General features: G+C 41.9%; 1 protein-coding gene across 2 annotated transcripts in view; it reads right to left on the bottom strand.

Annotated features, from left to right (window-relative positions):
- Positions 1-22066, bottom strand: part of LOC120998159 (cytochrome b5 reductase 4) — a 352348-nt gene that overhangs the window by 128130 nt on the left and 202152 nt on the right. For both annotated transcript variants that reach the window (XM_040428717.1, XM_040428718.1), the window contains exon 9: positions 3703-3732. In XM_040428717.1, the coding sequence (XP_040284651.1) occupies positions 3703-3732 (30 nt within the window). The remainder of the gene's footprint in view (positions 1-3702; positions 3733-22066) is intronic.

The following is a 22066-nucleotide window of genomic DNA, read 5'->3' as shown; positions in this document are numbered from 1 at the left end:
GTTAATACAATGCATTTACTAATGTATTATGATTGTTCATATTGCTTCCTTTGCTGGCTTGATTTATTTTTACATTGCATTATACACTGTTCGTTTGCAGGGGTTACAGTCATCGCTAAGTGTAGATACGAGGTGGCCAGAATGGGAGTTGCTGCACATGCATGCCTATGAGCGCTCCTAAGGTCCTGGCCACCAGAGAGGCCAGTGCTTTTCCTAAAGTGCGCAAGTATGACCACCTCTGCTGGATTGTTGGGTGGTCCTAACCCCTGGAAATAAGCAGTGTCATTGAAAAATTATAAATCCAGAAAAGGAGGGAATATGGAAAATCACAATACATTAGCAAGTGCCTTGTATTAACTTGATAAAAATGTAATTTTCTAAAGAGAGACAATGACTTTATATGTTTCAGAAAAATGTAATACAAGTTGAAAAGTAAACCCAAAATGCAATATTTGTAGACCAAAAATAAGGATTATCTAGCTTTGTGTGCAATAGAAATTGATAACTTAGGGTGCAGCAATTGCAGCAATTTTGCAAACCATGTGCTGCATCTGTGCTTCGTATTGCACTTAGCCCCATTCACTTCTATGGGGCTGAGCTGCGTCTAGGCCATGTGGCCATCACTGGCCTAGGAAAAGCTAAGAGAAGGCTGCAGTGCTGTGAGCGCCGCTGCCTTCTCAAACAGTTGATCGGAGGGAGACCTAGGTGTCGGACTCCCACCGATCAGATATTGATGAACTATCCTCAGGATAGGTCATCAGTTATAAACTCTCTGAAAACCCCTTTAAAGAGAACCAGTCACCAAAAAAATGCAATGCAGTCTGATAGCACCATGTTGCAGAGCAGGAGAAGGCAAGCAGATTGATATACATTTTTGTGGGGAAAATATTTAATATTAATATTTCATTTATACATTTGTTTTTTCTACCTTCTGTAAAACGCATCGGTGCAGGAAGGAGGTGTTGATAGCATTGTGTGCATAGAGAGCTACCAGTCACTGATAACACCTCCCTCCTGTACCGATGGGTATTCACAGGGCTGCAGATGTAAATGTAAAAATTACAAGTTTTACAGAATCTTTTCCCACAAAAATATATATCAATCTGCTCAGCTTCTCCTGCTCTATAACATGGTGCCTTCAGATTGCATTGCATTTTTGGTGACAGGGTCTCTAAATAAACCCTTTCCAAATAAACAGAAAAAAATATTATTAAAGTTAGCAGTCCGGAAACAGACTTGAAAGAAGCACAGCGGGAGGGATTATTTCCTTGGAACACTAGTGATTTTTTCCAGAAGAACACAGTCTATAAATGTTTCTACAAGGGTGCACTGATGACTCATCCAGAAAGCCACATGGAGAGTGGCTATTAGTCAGCAAGTTGGGGAAAGTGATGCTCACAAAACTGGTACACCACTCTAAGGACCTAGTGAGAAGGTGAAATTGAGTGATGCAGCTGACACTGAAAGCTGCTATAGCTGATGGATGAAGACAGGGAGATGAGACCTCGTTGCTGACTAGATGTCTGGCCCCCGCCACAGTTCTGGGTGAGATTTTGGCTAGTGATTGACAGATTGGCCTAGAGAAGTATCATTTCAGGACAGAAGTCCTGGGATCAGTTGTGCAGACCTGAAAATGAGTGGTGCAGAAGGCCTTAGGGTCCCTTTATACGTCCGCAATTTCGTTCCGCATTTTGCGTAACGGAATTGCGGACCCATTCATTTCTATGGGGCCGCATAATGTGCGGCCCGGATCCGGAATTGTGGATCCCGAAAAACATAGAACATGTCCTATTCTTGAAAGAAAAAATGTGGGGGATTCAGTCAGCACAACCCTGTATGCAGGTGCACATCGCAATGGCGAAATACACATACAAACGCAAAAAAACAAATGCAATAGCACTGTGCAACCAGCACTCTGCCCTGCCTCTATGCTGGATGTTGAATGAGGCATTGGTGTACATTTTGGCCAAAGCGTAATAAGTCACTCACCACGTCAAGGTCGCCTCTATGAGTGGTCCCTAACACTAGTTCCTACCTGTTTATGGGCCATGATAGCCACACAAAGTCCAGGGAGCGCAGGTACAGCATGCACGCCAGGCACACTCTGCTTGTAGTATATATTGGAGGCGTGGCGATCTCCATGCAGTCATGCACACCTGACCAGTTAGTCTGCCCTGGAGGCTGGTTTTAAAGTCAGTATAAAACTGAGTCTACTTTTACAGCGCCTACCAGTAGCCATTTGGCTCCAGGAGAAGTATATAGTGGGCTCAGCATGCATGTTGGTACTTGCATCCCTGGATCCGATGAAAGCGGTCACGGCACCGGACGGGGTTAAAAGCAGAGTGTGCCTGGCGTGCATGCTGTACCTGCGCTCCCTGGACTTTGTGTGGCTATCATGGCCCATAAACAGGTAGGAACTAGTGTTAGAGACCACTCATAGAGGCGACCTTGACGTGGTGAGTGGCTTATTACGCTTTGGCCAAAATGTACACCAATGCCTCATTCAACATCCAGCATAGAGGCAGGGCAGAGTGCTGGTTGCAGAGTGCTATTGCATTTGTGTTTTTGCGTTTGTATGTCCTATTCTTGTCCGCAATAGTGGACAAGAATAGGCATATTCTATTAGTGCTGGCGATGTGCGGTCCGCAAAATGCGAAACGCACATTGCCAGTTTCCATGCAAAACACACACGGATGTGTGAATGGACCCTTAAGCACCAAGCCGTGTGCAGCCATCCCAAGGTGTTACGCTAGACTCTGAAATCATGGGTAAAAAGCAGCCATCTGAAAAAGTACCAGTCTGTTTAAAGGGGTTATCCCATGACTAATGTAAAAAATGAAAATCAGACATCATATAGTACATGACAATCTCTTTCTAACAAAGCTAGAACCAGCCCTGTACCTCACATGGATCCAGAGAGCTCCACATTCATTGCTCTGCTAGATTTATATCAAGCTGACAGCTCAAGGGGAGGGTCTTTTCTACAGCAGCTCAGGGGGCAGATGAAGGATAAAATGAGCATGTGCGGCCTTCTCAGTGAGCAGGACAAAGAAATAAGAAAAAGAACAAACAGTATGTGACCCTATACAGATATATTTCACTGAATAACTCAGTGGCTATGTTAGATTTTTAATTACACGCAATTACAAAAGTATTCAGATCCAGGTGCTGGTTTGAAAACTGTATAATATTTTATGTGGGACAGCCCCTTTTAGTATCTCTCCATATACCACTAAGGCTAGTGACAGGCGGCAGTAGTCACGTGTCATATACCTCAGCCTCACTACTGCAGTCTTGTATGCAAAGGACGGGAGATGTGACGCAGAGAACAGTGCAGGAGAAACAGGTAAGTATATGATAATTTTTTGTTTCATACAAAATGTACTTGCTTGGGGCAAAGTTTAATATAACTTAGAAAACCCCTTTAAGCTGCAGTTGTTGCTGCTAATGGTCGCAAATCCAGGTAGTGGGTTTCAGGGCGCAGTAACTTTTCATCCAGGGTCAGATGTTAATGTATCTATTTCCACAATTTTCATTTTACATGACTGAGACAAACAAGAACACAAAAATCAAATTACAAATAGGAACCAACAATGTATGACGAGTGAATGCAAATTAAATTTCTTGTACATTATTGTGTGGTTTAACAATTGAGACTAATCAAAAACAACAGAAGATCTATATAGAAACATGTTCTCTTACCTTCAAAGTCCTCTACTGTGTGGCTCAATTCTAAAAAAAAAAAAAAAAGAAAAAGAAAATTTTTTTCCATGACAATGATCAATCACGGTATACAAACATTTCTGAGTACACCGCATACTAATTGTATACAGTGTGTTTGCAGTATCAAACCTGCAATACTCTTACTTTTTACTTTTTCTTTCAACCAAATGGAGGATACCATAATGTACCGTACACAGATGGAATTAAAGAATCTTCTGAAGAAACTGGCACATCTGGACAGCGACATTTTCTTTTTAACCACATGCAAGAAGGAATATTTAATCCCCAAAGGACTTTGCTTAAAGAATCCTATGCTGCACACCTATAACACTCCTTATGCACAACGTTTATGCTACAGGACTTCTGAAAGGCTGCGGAACCACCTTATTCATGTCTTCTACAGCTCCAAAAAAAAGATTCAAATGGAAATACAAATGCTAAAGAGCAAACTTACCGAGAATTTGGTCCTGCGAATGCAAAAATACTACAGAACACTACAACTATATTTGATAGACAACAAGAAAAAGAAACTCCACAGACTTCGACTTAGAGCGGGGCGGTATTCACACACCAATCGAGTACAAGCCAAAGCTAACAGGATGGATCAGAACATCGATCAGGAACCTGGTAAAGTCAGCTGTGTCATTAATCTGTCATCATACAAACCGAATAATGTGGAACTCAAGGTGCTCTCCAGAGGACTCTCATTCTGCCCTACTAAAAGTCTTGACAAAACAGAAGTCTGTAGTGACATGGAGGAATATTTTAGGAGATTAAGACTAAAAGAGTTCTTCCATGACATGGAACAGGAGAGAGAATTCTCAAACAGCCAAACACAATTGGCACTGGGGGACAAAAAACAGTCTAACTGGACCCCTCCCCCTGGCCGCAATACCATTTTGGACCAGTACATTGACTCCTTTAGAAATGTAGTACAGTCTACAATACTGGACAAACATATAAAAGAAACATTCAACATCAACATACAGGAAAGGAGGGCGATTCAAACCTTAAAAAACAACAAAGGAATCATAGGTGGCGCTATAGTCCTTTTGAACACTTTGGACTATGTAGAAGAAGCACACCGACAACTCACAGACACACAATACTATATCAAAATGGAGGGAGACCCAACTCAGAAATATTTGAAAGAGTTGAAAAAGGTCATCAGGGGTCTTCCTGCAGGATCCACGCAATTTTTAGACTTGGTACCTGAGAACCCCAGGATCGGAGTATTCTACATGCTTCCCAAAATACACAAAGCAGGGGATCATTTCAGGTATGGGAACCCTCACTGAAAAAATCTCAGGATGGATAGAGGGCATCCTCAAACCATTAGTGAGGAACACAAAAAGTTATCTACAGGACACCACTGACTTATTGAACAAACTGTCAACCATAGGTCCCCTCCCTAAAGGCACAATCTTGGCAACCATGGATGTGGAATCCTTGGATTCGAATATCCCGCACAATGATGGATTAACTGCTTGCTGAGTATACTTGGAGGCGAATAGGATCGTCTCAGAGTCTGTACTACAACTGACCAAATTCATCCTCACCCATAAATATTTCTCTTTTGACAAGGAGATATATTTACAATGCACTGGGACCACCATGGGCAGTAAATTGGCACCACAATATGCAAATCTCTTCATGGCAAAACTGGAAAATGACTTTTTGTTATCCTGCCTCAAAAAACCCTTGGCCTACTTCCGTTTCATTGATGACATCCTAATAATCTGGACCGGCTCTGAACGTGAACTGATAAAATTTCATGAACAATTCAATAAATTCCATCCCACCATAAACCTGACCCTCAACAATTGACACACAGAAGTCAGCTTTCTGGACACCAACATAAAACTTCAAGACAGCTCAATACAGACATCCCTGTATCGGAAACCTATTGATCGGCCTACATACCTCAAATGGGACAGCTTCCCCCCCAAACATATTAAAAAGTCCATCATCTATAGTCAAGCCGTCAGATATAACCGAATCTTCTCCAGCCCATCAGACAGGGATGAGCATTTACAATATCTGAAAAGGACATTTTTACACCAGGGCTATCATCCTACTTAAATTGAATATCAGATCACAAGAGCCACCAATATAGTTTATAAGCCTGAAAAAAGACATCTGTCCACCCAGTTCGGCCTATTATCCTGCAAGTACAGGGTGGGCCATTTATATGGATACACCTTAATAAAATTGAAATGGTTGGTGATATTAACTTCCTGTTTGTGGCACATTAGTATATGTGAGGGGGGGAAACTTTTCAAGATGGGTGGTGACCATGGTGGCCATTTTGAAGTCGGCCATTTTGAATCCAACTTTTGTTTTTTCAATAGGAAGAGGGTCATGTGACACATCAAACTTATTGGGAATTTCACAAGAAAAACAATGGTGCGCTTGGTTTTAACGTAACTTTATTTTTTCATGAGTTATTTACAAGTTTCTGACCACTTATAAAATGTGTTCAATGTGCTGCCCATTGTGTTGGATTGTCAATGCAACCCTCTTCTCCCACTCTTCACACACTGATAGCAAAACCGCAGGAGAAATGCTAGCACAGGCTTCCAGTATCCGTAGTTTCAGGTGCTGCACATCTCGTATCTTCAAAGCATAGACAATTGCCTTCAGATGACCCCAAAGATAAAAGTCTAAGGGGGTCACTGTATATACGAAATTGCTACATGATGATGTGTTTCCCTCTTTATGCACTGAAGCTGGCACGTTCCCTGAGTTTTTCCAGCAAGATGGTGCACCACCACATTATGGGTGTCAGGTCCGAGCATTCCTAGATGAACAGTTTCCTGGAAAGTGGATTGGTCGTGTTGGGCCAGTTGAATGGCCCCCAAGGTCTCCCGATCTGACCCACTTAGACTTTTATCTTTGGGGTCATCTGAAGGCAATTGTCTATGCTGTGAAAATACAAGATGTGCAGCACCTGAAACTATGGCTATTGGAAGCCTGTGCTAGCATTTCTCCGTCGGTGTTGCTATCAGTGTGTGAAGAGTGGGAGAAGAGGGTTGCATTGACAATCCAACACAATGGGCAGCACATTGAACACATTTTATATGTGGTCAGAAACTTGTAAATAACTCATGAAAGAATAAAGTTACGTTAAAACCAAGCACACCATTGTTTTTCTTGTGAAATTCCCAATAAGTTTGATGTGTCACATGACCCTCTTCCTATTGAAAAAACAAAAGTTGGATTCAAAATGGCCGACTTCAAAATAGCTGCCATGGTCACCACCCATCTTAAAAAGTTTCCCCCCTCACATATACTAATGTGCCACAAACAGGAAGTTAATATCACCAACCATTCCCCTTTTATTAAGGTGTATCCATATAAATGGCCCACCCTGTACATCTAATGTTGTTTATCTGATTCTCTGCACTAAATGTCCTGTTGGAGGCCTCTACGTTGGAGAAACAGGACAGAGACTCAATGCAAGGATGAGGTCCCACCGCCACACAATTAAAGAGAAAAAGCTACACTTTCCTGTGGCTAAGCATTTCTGTAGCCCAGGACACAATGTAGAACACATGAAAGTTTTCATATTAAAAGGTAACTTCAAATCGCAAAAAGCTAGAAGAATTTGGGAATACAAATTTATAACACTGCTTGACACTTTGAATACTGGACTGAATTTGTCCCTGGGATTTATGACACACTACAAGATCTAAAGAGTCTTCTATAGACATAGTCGGGGCACCAGGTCTCTGAGATAACATCAATTTAGAGACCATAAAACTTTCACACCCCTTATCTGTAAGATAATTAAGGACTCATTCTCAAGATCTTTAATATGTTGTTCTGTTTTTTTCAAATGTCCATTCATTCCCCCATGCCTCTGTTCTTATTGTATATATATTGCTGTTTCTTCATATATTCTTGTAGTACGCCTGATGAAGAGACTGGTGATGTCTCGAAAGCCCGCTATGTAACATCATTACTTCTATTTTTGTTAGCCATTAAAAGGTATCAGACCTGCAATACTCTTATTTTGTTTCTCTTAATGAGAGCACTAAACAGAAAAAAAGTAACATACAGTCAGGTCCATAAATATTGGGACATCGACACAATTCTAAATTTTTTGTCTCTATACACCACCACAATGGATTTAAAATAAAACGAACAAGATGTGCTTTAACTGCAGACTGTCAGCTTTAATTTGAGGGTATTTACATCCAAATCAGGTGAACGGTGTAGGAATTACAACAGTTTGCATATGTGCCTCCCACTTGTTAAGAGACCAAAAGTAATGGGACAATTGGCTTCTCAGCTGTTCCATGGCCAGGTGTGTGTTATTCCCTCATTATCCCAATTACAATGAGCAGATAAAAGGTCCAGAGTTCATTTCAAGTGTGCTATTTGCATTTGGAATCTGTTGCTGACAACTCTTAAGATGAGATCCAAAGGGCTGTCACTATCAGTGAAGCAAGCCATTATTAGGCTGAAAAAACAAAACAAACCCATCAGAGAGATAGCAAAAACATTAGGCATGGCAAAAACAACTGTTTGGAACATTCTTAAAAAGAAGGAACGCACCAGTGAGCTCAGCAACACCAAAAGACCCGGAAGACCACGGAAAACAACTGTGGTGGATGACCAAAGAATTCTTTCCCTGGTGAAGAAAACACCCTTCACAACAGTTGGCCAGATCAAGAACACTCTCCAGGAGGTAGGTGTATGTGTGTCAAAGTCAACAATCAAGAAAAGACTTCACCAGAGTGAATACAGAGGGTTCACCACAAGATGTAAACCATTGGTGAGCCTCAAAAACAGGAAGGCCAGATTAGAGTTTGCCAAACGACATCTAAAAAAGCCTTCACACTTCTGGAACAACATCCTATGGACAGATGAGACCAAGATCAACTTGTACCAGAGTGATGGGAAGAGAAGAGTATGGAGAAGGAAAGGAACTGCTCATGATCCTAAGCATACCATCTCATCAGTGAAGCATGGTGGTGGTAGTGTCATAGTGTGGGCATGTATAGCTGCCAATGGAACTGGTTCTCTTGTATTTATTGATGATGTGACTGTTGACAAAAGCAGCAGGATGAATTTTAAAGTGTCGGGCAATATTAACTGCTCATATTCAGCCAAATGCTTCAGAACTCATTGGACAACGCTTCACAGTGCAGATAGACAATGACCCAAAGCATACTGCAAAAGCAACCAAAGAGTTTTTTAAGGGAAAGAAGTGGATTGTTATGCAATGGCAAATTCAATCACCTGACCTGATTCCGATTGAGCATGCATTTCACTTGCTGAATAGAAAACTAAAGGGAAAATGCCCCAAGAACAAGCAGGAACTGAAGACAGTTGCAGTAGAGGCCTGGCAGAGCATCACCAGGGATGAAACCCAGCGTCTGGTGATGTCTATGCATTCCAGATTTCAGGCTGTAATTGACTGGCAATGACTGCAAAGGATTTGCAACCAAGTATTAAAAAGTGAAAGTTTGATTTATGATAATTATGTCCCATTACTTTTGGTTCCTTAGCAAGTGGGAGGCACGTATGCAAACTGTTGTAATTCCTACACCGTTCACCTGATTTGGATGTAAATACCCTCAAATTAAAGCTGACAGTCTGCAGTTAAAGCACATCTTGTTTATTTCATTTCAAATCTATTGTGGTGGTGTATAGAGCCAAAAATGTTAGAATTGTGTCGATGTCCCAATATTTATAAACCTGACTGTATTTCTACAGTACATACAGAAATTAATTGTGTACATTTTAAACATATTTAGGAAGACACAGATTATATGTATAATAATACAAACTAGAAAGTAGTAGTGACCCCCACAAGTTTATTCTGAGCTTCTGGGGCCACACTTAAAAATTTGATAACTCGAAATACTCTATCCTCAAAAAGTAAGTGTTCAGTTAGAAAACTGCTGTAATGGACAAATAAAAGCCTGATTAGCCATGGCTGAAACTACAAAAGTACATGCAAACTAATGCTATATGCACTATATAAATTCATATGAGGTACACAGCAAGTATATTGTAATCAAAATTATTTGTGCTAATCCATGGTAAGGTGACCTCTTTCTGGATGGGAACCTACTCTATACAGTGCAGCATATAGCTGTAGTTTCCTCTCCTCCATGAAATTATTGGAGGCTTGCTGGCACAGAGAGAGGTAACATAAAGAGCAAACACTGTATACATATGTTCCCTCTCTCTGAATTAATTATAGGCTGGTTGGCACAGAGTGAGGTAACATATAGAGTAGGTTCCCATCCAGAAAGATGGTCACCTTGTCATGGTGGAAGGGCACAAATAATTTAGCTGTAAAGGACAATCATGGAAAAAAAGTATGATTTCGAACAGTATGCTATTACTTGTGAGAGCAACCTGACTGACCTAAGATGTCATAGATTAAAGACCATTTACAGAATAATGCGCATGAAGGTAATGAAAACAACACATTGGATGTATCCTTTCATCATTACTTCAGAGACAGAAAACCAAGAAAATTATGAAGGTTTCAAAATATTGTTGGAAGTGTGCTAGAGTCACTAACACCATGTTCAGCACAGTATACTTTTACAAATAATTTTACAAATAATGATTTGTCAGAACAGAAAAAAATAATATGTTATTTTGAGCGGCTGTTGTGCCCAGTTAGCATTAAAAATAACTGCAGGCAGAACTTCTTTAAAAATAATTGATCATTGATCGAAGTGATACAAACTGATGCAAATCATAACTGATGGTAAAAAACAGATCAGTTATTTTTCTGTTCTGAGGAATCAGAAGAAAGGAAAGCTGAATGTAGATGTTAAAGAACCCTCAGTATTGAAGGGGTTGTCCTACATGAGGATATGCCATATATGTCATAAAGGTGTGGGTCCCACCTCTGGGACCCAATCCTATTTCAAGAATGAGACTCACAAATTCAAGGAAGAGCAATGCACGTGCATGAGCAGCCACCCTCCATTTAAAGCTATGGTAGTCCTAAAAATAGCCAAGCACCGTCTCAGCTATTTTCAAAAGTCCCATAGTGTTGAATTAAGGATGGTGGGAGAGGGGGTGCTTGCATGGCTTGCTCTCCACGTCTATGGGACTTCCGAAAATAGTGTGTGGTCACTTGGATATTTTCAGAATATTGCAGTAAATGGAGACTAAGCTGTGCATGTAGGAACCTTATTCTAAAGACAGTAGTGTGTCCCAGAGATAAGATCAGCATATGAAACAGCTACATGCTCTAAAGGTTCCAAATGAGACAATCCCTTTAAAGCAGATCAGTCAGAACAATGGGGGAGATTTATCAAAACTGGTGTAAAGAAAAACTGGGTTAGTAACCAATCAGATTCCACGTTTCATTTTTCATTGCTCCTTTGGAGAATGAAAGGTGGGATCTGATTGGCTGCTATAGAAAACTAAGCAAGTTTTCCTTTACAAAAGTTTTGATAGATCTCCCAAATATGTAGGCAGCAAATTACAGATAGGGCTGACCTTTTACTTGCTGCCTAGTATAACCCATACCATGACAGATGCCATTGTTAGAATTTATTAATGTTAACATTAATGTTATTCACTTCACGTCAGCGGCTTCAATCCTTTCTGCATATCCACCGTACATGTACGACAGACGTCCGGTATTTACAAATCAAACACCACAGACCCAGAGCTAATGTGTGCGATCAACAATATTGCCACACTTTCCACCCCGAAACGCCTCCCCCTAGGTGAAATTGGGGAAGGCGTTCTGTAGTAGTAAAAGGCCTGAGCCTGTCACCTTTGCTGTTTTGTATAGGTTTTAGGGGAGCAGTTACTTTTCAAAAAGTGCAGTCTCTGTATTTTATAGGCTGTTACTTTTTTTTTTTTTAATTCCCAGCATAAAACCAGATTTTTGGTCAATCTGGGTTTTAATGTGATTTTTCTTTCACGATTTAGCCTTTACTTGTACATTTCAACTGTGAAAGTTACCAAAAGGTGCAAAAAGTCCAAGTGCCCCTGGCAGCGAAATACTACTACTATGTCATGCTGATCTGGTGGGCACCGGAGCGATGAGCACGATCAGTGCAGGGGTCCAGCAGTGACCGATAGCCAGATCCCTGCTGTATCTGCCGGCATCGCTATAAAAGCCAATGCCGGTGGATTAACCCTTTCTATGCCACAGTCAGCGTAAAAAAATAAAATAAAAAAAACTGACAAAAAAAACCACTTTACATCACAAAAAGTGCAATACCAAGCGATCAAAAAGTCATATGTACCAGTCACCTCCACCCACAAAAAATTTGCCCCTACATAAGACAATCGCCCAAAAAATATGCTTTTATTGTGTTAAAGTTGAATAAATTAAAAAACGCAGACATATTGGGTATCGCCGCGTCCATAACAATCAGCTCGATAAAATATCACATGACCTACCCCCCTCAGGTGAACGCTGTAAAAAAATAAAAATAAAAACTGTGCCAAAAAAAGCAATTTTTTGTCACCTTACATCACAAAAAGTGCAATACCAAGTGATCAAAAAGTCACACGCACCCCAAATCTCATCTCATCCCGCAAAAATCATACCCTACCCAAGGTAATCGCCCAAAAACTGAAGTCATATGCACCCCAAAATAGTAACAGTCACCTCATCCTGCAAAAAATGAGCCCCTACATAAGAGAATAGCCCCCTCCCTCAAAAAAAAAATATGGCTCTCAGAAAATGGAGACACTAAAACATTATTTTCTTTGTTTGAAAAATGCTTTTATTGTGTAAAACTAAAATAAAATGTAAAAAGTATACATGTTGGGCATTCCCACGTCCGTAACGACCTGCTCTATAAAAATATCACATGACTACTCGCCACTGGAAGCAACCAACCTCACCGATCTTGGCTGAGGTCATACAAGAGGTTAACTCGTCGTGTAGGTATGAACATTCAATATCTTGCACGACTATTTCTCCTAAATCCAAGCAACTTACCTGGGGTCCTTGGCTCCACGACCCTAACTACTCACCCTAAATTTTGGATAATTATGTACTATTCAATGCTGTTAGATAACACCAAATGTTACTTAAAGGCCCTTCCTTCCCTTCCCCCCTTTTTTTCCTTTCCGCCCATTCCCCTTGATTGTTATGGTCTTTTGTTGTAGACCTTAATATACTGTGTTCATACTACGCTAACTATATACATATTACGCTTTAGGAGCAAGCCTATTGTATAAGTGTGTACAAATGCTATTTTAATCAAGAATTTTCAGATGTATGACTTTATCGTTATGCTTTACTAAAATGCGTATGGTTTACGTCACACTGCCCCATAAAGTGTAATATTGAATGATCAAAAAAAAATCACATGTACCCAAAAATGGTACCAATAAAAACATCAACTCTTCCTGCAAAAGTCAATCGGCAGAAAAATAAAAAAATATGGCTTTCAGAAAATGGAGACACAAACATATTTTTTTTCAAAAATGCTTTATTATGTGAAACTTAAAGAAACTAAAAAAGTATACATATTTTATATTGTCACGTCCCTAACAACCTGCCCATATAAAAATAACACATGATCATTGTAAAAAACAAAAAATAAAAACTGTGCCAGGCATTTTCTGGTTACCTTGCCTCACTAAAAGTGTAATAGAGACCGATCAAAAATCATATGTACCCCAAAATAGTATCAATAAAACTGTCACCTTATCCCGTTGTTTCCAAAATGGGGTCACTTTTGGGGAGTTTCTACTGTAGGGTGCATCAGGGGGGCTTCAAATGGGACATGGTGTCTAAAAACCAGTCTAGCAAAATCTGCCTACAAAAAACCATATGGCGCTCCTTTTCTTCTGCGCCCTGCCGTGTGCATCTTACAGCAGTTTACTACCACATATGGGGTGTTTCTGTAAACTGCAGGAACAGGGTAATAGATATTGAGTTTTGTTTGGCCGTCAACCCTTTATGTGTTACAGAATTTGTTTTTATTAAAACGAAAAATCTGCCAAAAAAGTGACTTTTAGAAATTTCATCTCCATATTCCTTTAATTCTCATGGCATACCTAAAGGGTTAACAAAGTTTGTAAATCAGTTTTGAATAACTTCAGGGGTGTAGTTTCTAAAATGGGGTCATTTATGGGTGGTTTCTACAATGTAAGCCTCACAAAGTGACTTCATAACTGAACTGGTCCTTAAAAAGTGGGTTTTGGACATTTAAAAAAGAAATAATTAAGAATTGCTTCTAAAATTCTAAGCCTTCTAACATCCTAAAAAATAAAATGACATTTTCAACATGATGCCAACATTAAGTAGACATATGGGAATGTTAAGTAATAAATATTTCATAAGGTATCACTGTTTTAAAAGCAGAGAAATTGACATTTAGAAAATTGCTAATTTTTCAATTTTTTTTGTGTATTTGGGATTTTTCATAAATAAAGTGAAATATATTGACTCAAATGTATGACTGTCATGAAGTACAGTGTGCCACAAGAAAACAATCTCAGAATGGCTTGGATAAGCAAAAGTGTTCCAAAGTTGTTAACACATAACTCAACGTCAGATTTGCAAAAAATGGCCTGGGCAGGAAGGTGAAAACTGGCCTGGGATAGAAGGGATTAAAGGGGCTGTCTGGTCATATATATTGATTACCTATAGTCAGGATGAGTCATCAATATCAGATCGGCAGGGGTCTGACTTCCAGAAACCCCGCTGATTAGTTGTTTGAAGAGGAGGCGGCACTGCCTCATCTCAGTATCCGTAAGAGCAATGGTACAGGATCAATTGGCCGGAGAAACTCTTTATCGGACTCTCCACAAGACTCTTCTCCAGAAGTCGGTGGCCATATTGGGCCTAGGCCACAGACTACAGAGTGCGCTCCGCCTGGACTGTCTAGGCCACACAGTCCACAAACTGTCATCTTTTCCTACTTGGTGTCAGCTAGGGCTGAAACGATTACTCGATTAAATCGAGTAATTCGACACAAAAAAATCCTCGATGCAAATTTTTTGCATCGAAGATTCGTTTGTGTCATGTGACCATGGATCGGGAGTGAAGCGCTTGCTATTACTCCCGCTCCGTGGTCTCCTGCGGCGCTTGGAATACTTACCTTTCCAGCCGGCGGCCTCCGGACACTCCACAGTACGTCCATGGTCCCGCGCTGCTCTGACCTCCTGACGTACGCACGCCGTGACCCGACGCACTGTGTGACGTCAGGAGCAGAGCAGCGCAGAACAATGGAGTGTCGGCAGCGCCCCTGCTGGAAAGGTAAGTGGATGAAACCGAGGGGATGGGGGCGCAACTAAGGCCAGGCGCCTGGAGTGCACAGCGTCATAGAAACCAGTGACGCTGTGCACTACGGGTGTCAGGAGGAGCATGGCAACAGAGCTGATGGCACAATGGGTCAGAGCTAATGGGGCAGAGCTGATGGCACAATGGGTCAGAGCTAATGGGGCAGAGCTGCTGATGGCACAAGGGGGCAGAGCTGCTGATGGCACAAGGGGGCAGAGCTGCTGATGGCACAAGGGGGCAGAGCTGCTGATGGCACAAGGGGGCAGAGCTGCTGATGGCACAAGGGGGCAGAGCTGCTGATGGCACAAGGGGACAGAGCTGATGGCACAAGGGGGCAGAGCTGATGGCACTGGGGTGAGGGAGAGCTGATGGCACTGGGGTGAGGTAGAGCTGATGGCACTGGGGTGAGGGAGAGCTGATGGCACTGGGGTGAGGGAGAGCTGATGGCACTGGGGTGAGGGAGAGCTGATGGCACTGGGGTGAGGGAGAGCTGATGGCACTGGGGTGAGGGAGAGCTGATGGCACTGGGGTGAGGGAGAGCTGATGGCACTGGGGTGAGGGAGAGCTGATGGCACTGGGGTGAGGGAGAGCTGATGGCACTGGGGGATAGTGGAGCTGATGGCACTGGGGGGAACTAATGCACTTGGGCTGATCGCACAGTGGGGAACAAAGGGTGTTGGGGGCTAATGGCAGGGCGTCTGAGTTTTTATAAAGGAAAACAGTATTATTTTTTTCTTATTAGATTACTCGATTAATCGTAAAAAATAATCGATAGAATACTCGATTACTAAAATAATCGTTTACTGCAGCCCTAGTGTCAGCCCTTTACAGAGTGATGAGGGGGAAGTTGCAGACAGCGATGAGGAGAAAGCAAAGCTATTAAATATTTTTTTCTCCACTGTATTCACTGAGGAAAAGTCAGATGAAATTCAGAATGTAAAAGTAAATTCCCCATTAAAAGTGCCCTGTCTGAACCAGGAAGAAATACAGCAGCGTCTTAAAAAGCTTAAAATAGACAAATTGGTGGGATCAGATGGCATACACCTCAATTTACTAAGAGAATTAAGTAACGTCATAGCCAGACCCTTATTTCTAATATTTAAGGACACTATACTGACAGAGAATGGTCCACAGGATTGTCGCATAGCAAAAGTGGTGCCAATATTTAAAAAGGGTCCAAAAAAAGAGCCCGAAAAACTATAGGCCGGTAAGTTTAACATGTGTCGTGGGTAAACAGTTTGACGGTTTTCTAATATATGCTATCTTGGAGTACCTCAATGAAAATACGCAAATAACGCCATATCAGCATGGCTTTATGAGGGATCAGTCATCTCAAACTAATTAAATCAGTTTCTATGAGGAGGTAAGTTCTAGACTTGACTGCGGCGAATCAATGGATGTCATATATCTGGACTTCTCCAAAGCATTTGACACTGTACCGCATGAAAGGTTAGTATATAAAGTGAGAATGCTTGGTCTGGGAGAAAATGTCTTTATGTGGGTAAGTAACTGGCTCAGTAATAGAAAACAGAGGGTGGTTATTAATGGTACACACTCAGATTGGGTCACTGTCACTAGTACCACAGGGGGTCAGTATTGGGCCCAATTCTCTTCAATATATTTATTAATGATCTTGTAGAAGGCTTGCACAGTAAAATATCAATTTTTGCAGATTACAAACTGTGTAAAGTAATTAACACTAAAAAGGACAGTATACTACTACAGAGGGATCTGGATAGATTGGAGGCTTGGGCAGATAAGTGGCAGACGAGGTTTAACACTGAAAAATCTAAGGTTATGCACATGGGAAGGAATAATGCAAGTCACCCGTACATACTAAAAGATAAAACACTGGGTAACCTAGGAATTTTAGTGATCAGCAAACATAGCTGCAGAAACATTTGTCAGGCAGCTGCTGCCAAGCCCAATAAGATAATGGGTTGCATCAAAAGGGGCATAGATGCCCGTGATGAGACCATAGTCCTGCCACTTTCCAAATCACTAGTCAGACCACACATGGAGTACTGTGTACAGTTCTGGGCTCCTGTTAACAAGGCAGACATAGCAGAGCTGGAGAGGGTTCAGAGGAGGGCAACTAAAGTAATAACTGGAATGGGGGGACTACCGCACCCTGAAAGATTATCAACATTAGGGTTATTCACTTTAGAAAAAAGACGACTGAGGGGAGATCTAATAACCATGTATAAATAAAATCAGGGGTCAGTACAGAGATCTCTCCCATCATCTATTTATTCCCAGGACTGTGAATGTGACAAGGGGACACCCTCTGCGTCTGGAGGAAAGAAAGTTTGTACACAAACATAGAAGAGGATTCTTTACGGTAAGAGCAGTGAGACTATGGAACTCTCTGCCTGAGGAGGTGGTGATGGTGAGTACAATAAAGGAATTCAAGAGGGGCCTGGATGTATTTCTGGAGTGTAATAATATTACAGGCTATAGCTACTACAGAGGGGTCGTTGATCCAGGTAGGTATTCTGATTGCCTGATTGGAGTCGGGAAGGAATTTTTTTTTCCCCTTAAGAAAATTGGCTTCTACCTCACATATATATTTTTTTGCATTCCTCTAGATCTACAGGGTGGGCCATTTATATGGATACACCTTAATAAAATGGGAATGGTTGGTTCAATGTGCTGCCCATTGTGTTGGATTGTCAATGCAACCCTTTTCTCCCACTCTTCACACACTGATAGCAACACCACAGGAGAAATGCTAGCACAGGCTTCCAGTATCCGTAGTTTCAGGTGCTGCACATCCCGTATCATCTGAAGGCTATCGTCTATGCTGTGAAGAGACGAGATGTGCAGCACCTGAAACTACGGACACTGGAAGCCTGTGCTAGCATTTCTCCTGCAGTGTTGCTATCAGTGTGTGAAGAGTGGGAGAAAAGGGTTGCATTGACAATCCAACACAATGGGCAGCACATTGAACACATTTTATAAGTGGTCAGAAACTTGTAACTTTATTCTTTCATGAGTTATTTACGTTAAAACCAAGCACACCATTGTTTTTCTTGTGAAATTCCCAATAAGTTTGACGTGTCAAATGACCCTCTTCCTATTGAAAAAACAAAAGTTGGATTCAAAATGGCCGACTTCAAAATGGCCACCATGGTCACCACCCATCTTGAAAAGTTTCCCCCCCTCACATATACTAATGTGCCACAAACAGGAAGTTAATATCACCAACCATTTCAATTTTATTAAGGTGTATCCATATAAATGGCCCACCCTGTACTTGCAGGATAATAGGCCGAACTGGGTGGACAGATGTCTTTTTTCAGGCTTATAAACTATATTACTGCTGATTCAAATCCTTCTACTATGTTTGACAACTTGCCTGCATCTGAGGAGACAGTAACCAAACTCTCTCTCAAAATGATGCTACAGGCACTCAGACAATCCTTACATGAAACAATAAGGCCCCTTGTAAACGAGCGTGTCCGGATTAGGTCCGGATGCGTCCCGGCAAACCCGCGCGAGTAGGTACGCAATTGCAGTCAGTTTTGACTGCGATTGCGTTTCGTTGTTCAGTTTTTATTGCGCGGGTGCAATGCATTTTGCACGCGCATGATAAAAAACTGAATGTGGTACCCAGACCCGAACTTCTTCACAGAAGTTCAGGTTTGGGTTCAAGGTTGTGTAGATTGTATTATTTTTCCTTATAACATGGTTATAAGGGAAAATAATAGCATTCTGAATACAGGATGTATAGTACAATAGGGCTGGAGGGGTTAAAAAAAACTAATTTTCTTTTAACTCACCTTAATCCACTTGTTCGCGCAGCCGGCATCTATTCTGTCTTCTTTTGTGAGGAATAGGACCTTTGATGACGTCACTACGCTCATCACATGGTCCATCACATGATCTTTTACCATGGTAATGGATCATGTGACGGACCATGTGATGAACGTAGTGACGTCATCAAAGGTCCTATTCCTCACAAAAAAAGACAGAAGAGATGCCGGCTGCGCGAACAAGTGGATTAAGGTGAGTTACATTTTTTTTTTTTTTTTTTTAACCCCGCCAGCCCTATTGTACTAAGCATTCTGTATTTAGAATGCTATTATTTTCCCTTATAACCATGTTATAAGGGAAAATAATAATGATCGGGTCCCCATCCCGATCGTCACCTAGCAACCGTGTGTGAAAATCGCACTGCATCCGCACTTGCTTGCGGAAGCTTGCGATTTTCACGCAACCCCATTCATTTCTATTGGTCCAGCGTTACGTGAAAAATTCACAAAGAGGAGCATGCTGCGATTTTCACGCAACGCACAAGTGATGCGTGAAAATCACCACTCATGTGCACAGCCCTATAGAAATGAATGGGTCCGGATTCAGTGCGGGTGCAATGCGTTCACCTCACGCATTGCACCCGTGCGGAAATCTCGCCCGTGTGAAAGGGGCCTAAGGCAGCTTATACCACCGATCAGTGAGAGATCTGTGAGAGAAGTGAGAGACTTGAGTTAGCCATGTAGAAACTAAAATGGGGGAATTAGTTTCCTCACACAATGACTTAATTGATGCACACTATGGCTTGGAGAGTGAGATCAAGCTTTTACAAACAAAAATGGCTGACCTGGAAGATTGGTCGCGCCCTAACAATGTAAAATTGAAACGAGTGCCTGAATCCATAATGCCAGAAGACCTCCCTGCGTATTTACAGTCTATTAATAAAACTCTTCTGCCACACGGCACGCCAGCCGATCTTCTTATAGATAGGATACACAGAGTGGCGAAGCCTAAACACCTTGCTGACTCAGTGCCAAGGGATGTACTCGCCCGAGTCCACTTCTTCCACATTAAAGAGCAACTACTGCAGGAGACAAGGAAGCATACTTCTTTACTTGAACCATATCACATGGTTACGCTTTATTCAGATTTGTCTGCTGCAACTCTACAACTACGCAGAGAATTTTCACCTATCACTTCTACAGTAAAGGAACATCAAATCATATACCGCCGGGGGTTCCTTACACTTTTGCTTGTCAAGTACGACAATGTTTTCCATGTGAGCCTCCCTTCTCCACAAATGGCAGATCAAGATCTCTTCAGCTTTACAGCGGAAATCTCCTCCTGCACGTACCACCGTGGATTGGCAAACAGTTTCACGCCGACTTTGTTCATTTGCAAAGTTAGTTTATCTTTCAGGTGCTGTTCAGCATGTTTATGATCCAGCTTAAACTGAACTTTTCCCCCCACTCTTGGCTATTAGAAAGAAGAGCACGCCCCATCCGGCCTACAGGATAAGTTTGGAAAACCTTTTATCTTTATGGAAGAGGGGTTACCTTGTGTTTGATTCACTGGTTGTGTTAGGGGACTTTCACACCCGCGGCAGAGGATTCCGGCAGGCAGTTCCAAAGTCCGGAACTGCCTGCCGGATCTGTCAAAACGTATGTAAACTGATGGCATTTGTCAGATGGATCAGGATCCTGATCCATTTGACAAATGCACTGAAATGCCGGATCCGTCTCTCCGCTGTCATCCGAAAAAACGGATCCGGCATAAAAAAAAATTTCACATTTTTTGCGGTCTGAGCATGCGCAGACCGGAAAAACTGATCCGTTTTGCTGGAACTCTTGGGGCCAGATCCGGAATTAATGCATGTCAATGGGAAAAAATTCCGGATCCGGCATTCCGGCAAGTGTTCTGGAACTTTGGACTGAGATAAAACCGTAGCATGCTGTGGTATTATCTCCGTCCTGAAAAGGCAAAAAGACTGAACTGAAGACATCCTGATGCATCCTGAACGGATTGCTCTCCATTCAGAATGCATGGGGATGAAACTGATCAGTTCTTTTCCGGTATTGAGTCCCTAGGACGGAACTTGAGCCCATTTACGTTTAAAGAAGCGATACGTAGTACCATTGTAGCTCCTTAAAGGGATGATCAAATAGTGAAGTTTCCAGTATATCCATTCCCATACCATCTTCCATGTGTTGACCTGCCACACTAGCATAGAAAATCATAAAAGCCTGGCTAAACAATGAACTCCCAACTGGAGCATCAAAAAGAAAACATTTGTTAGGCTACTTTCACACTAGCGTTATTCTTTGAAATTTCACCTGACAAACAATCATTATGGTTCAAATCATTCATTTTGACTCTGACTTTAGACTAATGTGTATGCCGACCTTTCATTCCCTCCCCTTTCTGACTGTTGAGGGAGAAGTAACCATTGAGCATACGGCCAGTCTCAGAAACTCCCATAGAAATAAACGGAGAGGCTGCACGCATGCCTGACCGGCTTCTCCATTCTCGTGATCAGTGTCCGCACCAATTTAACAGTTATCCCCAATCCTGTGGATATGGGATAACTTAAAGGGGTTATCCAGGTTCAGAGTAGAACCAGGACATACCCATATTTTCACCCAGGCAGCCCCCTGACAAGAGCTGAATCGTGCAGGGCAAAGGCATTTATTAGGAGATCCAGTGACATACCAGGCTCTCCTTAGGGCCTCCAGGCGGAGGCTTCTGCTTAGCAGTGAGCCCGGTGATGTCACCGGCACTGATGGGCGGGCTTTAGCACTGCCCTAGCCCGTAAAACGGCTAGGGAAGTGCTAAAGCCAGCGGTGATGCCACTTTCTGGCGTATATCTGTCACAGATTGCAAAGCAAAGGTTATTTGCACCACAATCTGCGACTTTTTCCCCTTTTCCGACGCTCACACAAGGTCTAAAAAAGGAGGCATGGCATGGGCGGGGAAAAGGACGGGCCAGCAGGCTCGTCTCATTTATCATTTTCCACACCTGTTTTAGGCGAAGAAAATTGTCTAAATCTATGGCAGCTCCCTTGCTGGTGTAGATTTAGACCATTTTCTACGCCTAAAACAGGTGTAGAAAAAGTCACCTTAGTTATATAGAGACCAGCCTCGACAACTTAGGTGGATGAACAGCCAGCGCAGGAGGGACAAAGACCGGCGTCTGAAGCGACGATCTTCATAAAGGTCCCCCACTTTCTCTAGAGACCACAGACAAACAGAATGCAGTGCAAAGGTAATAATTAAAAGGGGTTATCCCACATAAAATATCACTATGTAATGAATAGGGTATTTCAAATTATTATTCTAACGTACATTCAATAA

The sequence above is a fragment of the Bufo bufo genome, chromosome 4, assembly GCF_905171765.1.
Source record: "Bufo bufo chromosome 4, aBufBuf1.1, whole genome shotgun sequence".
NCBI classification, from domain to species: domain Eukaryota; kingdom Metazoa; phylum Chordata; class Amphibia; order Anura; family Bufonidae; genus Bufo; species Bufo bufo.
The sequence above is the reverse complement of the archived record's forward strand: the minus strand, read 5'-3'. Positions and strand labels throughout refer to the sequence as shown.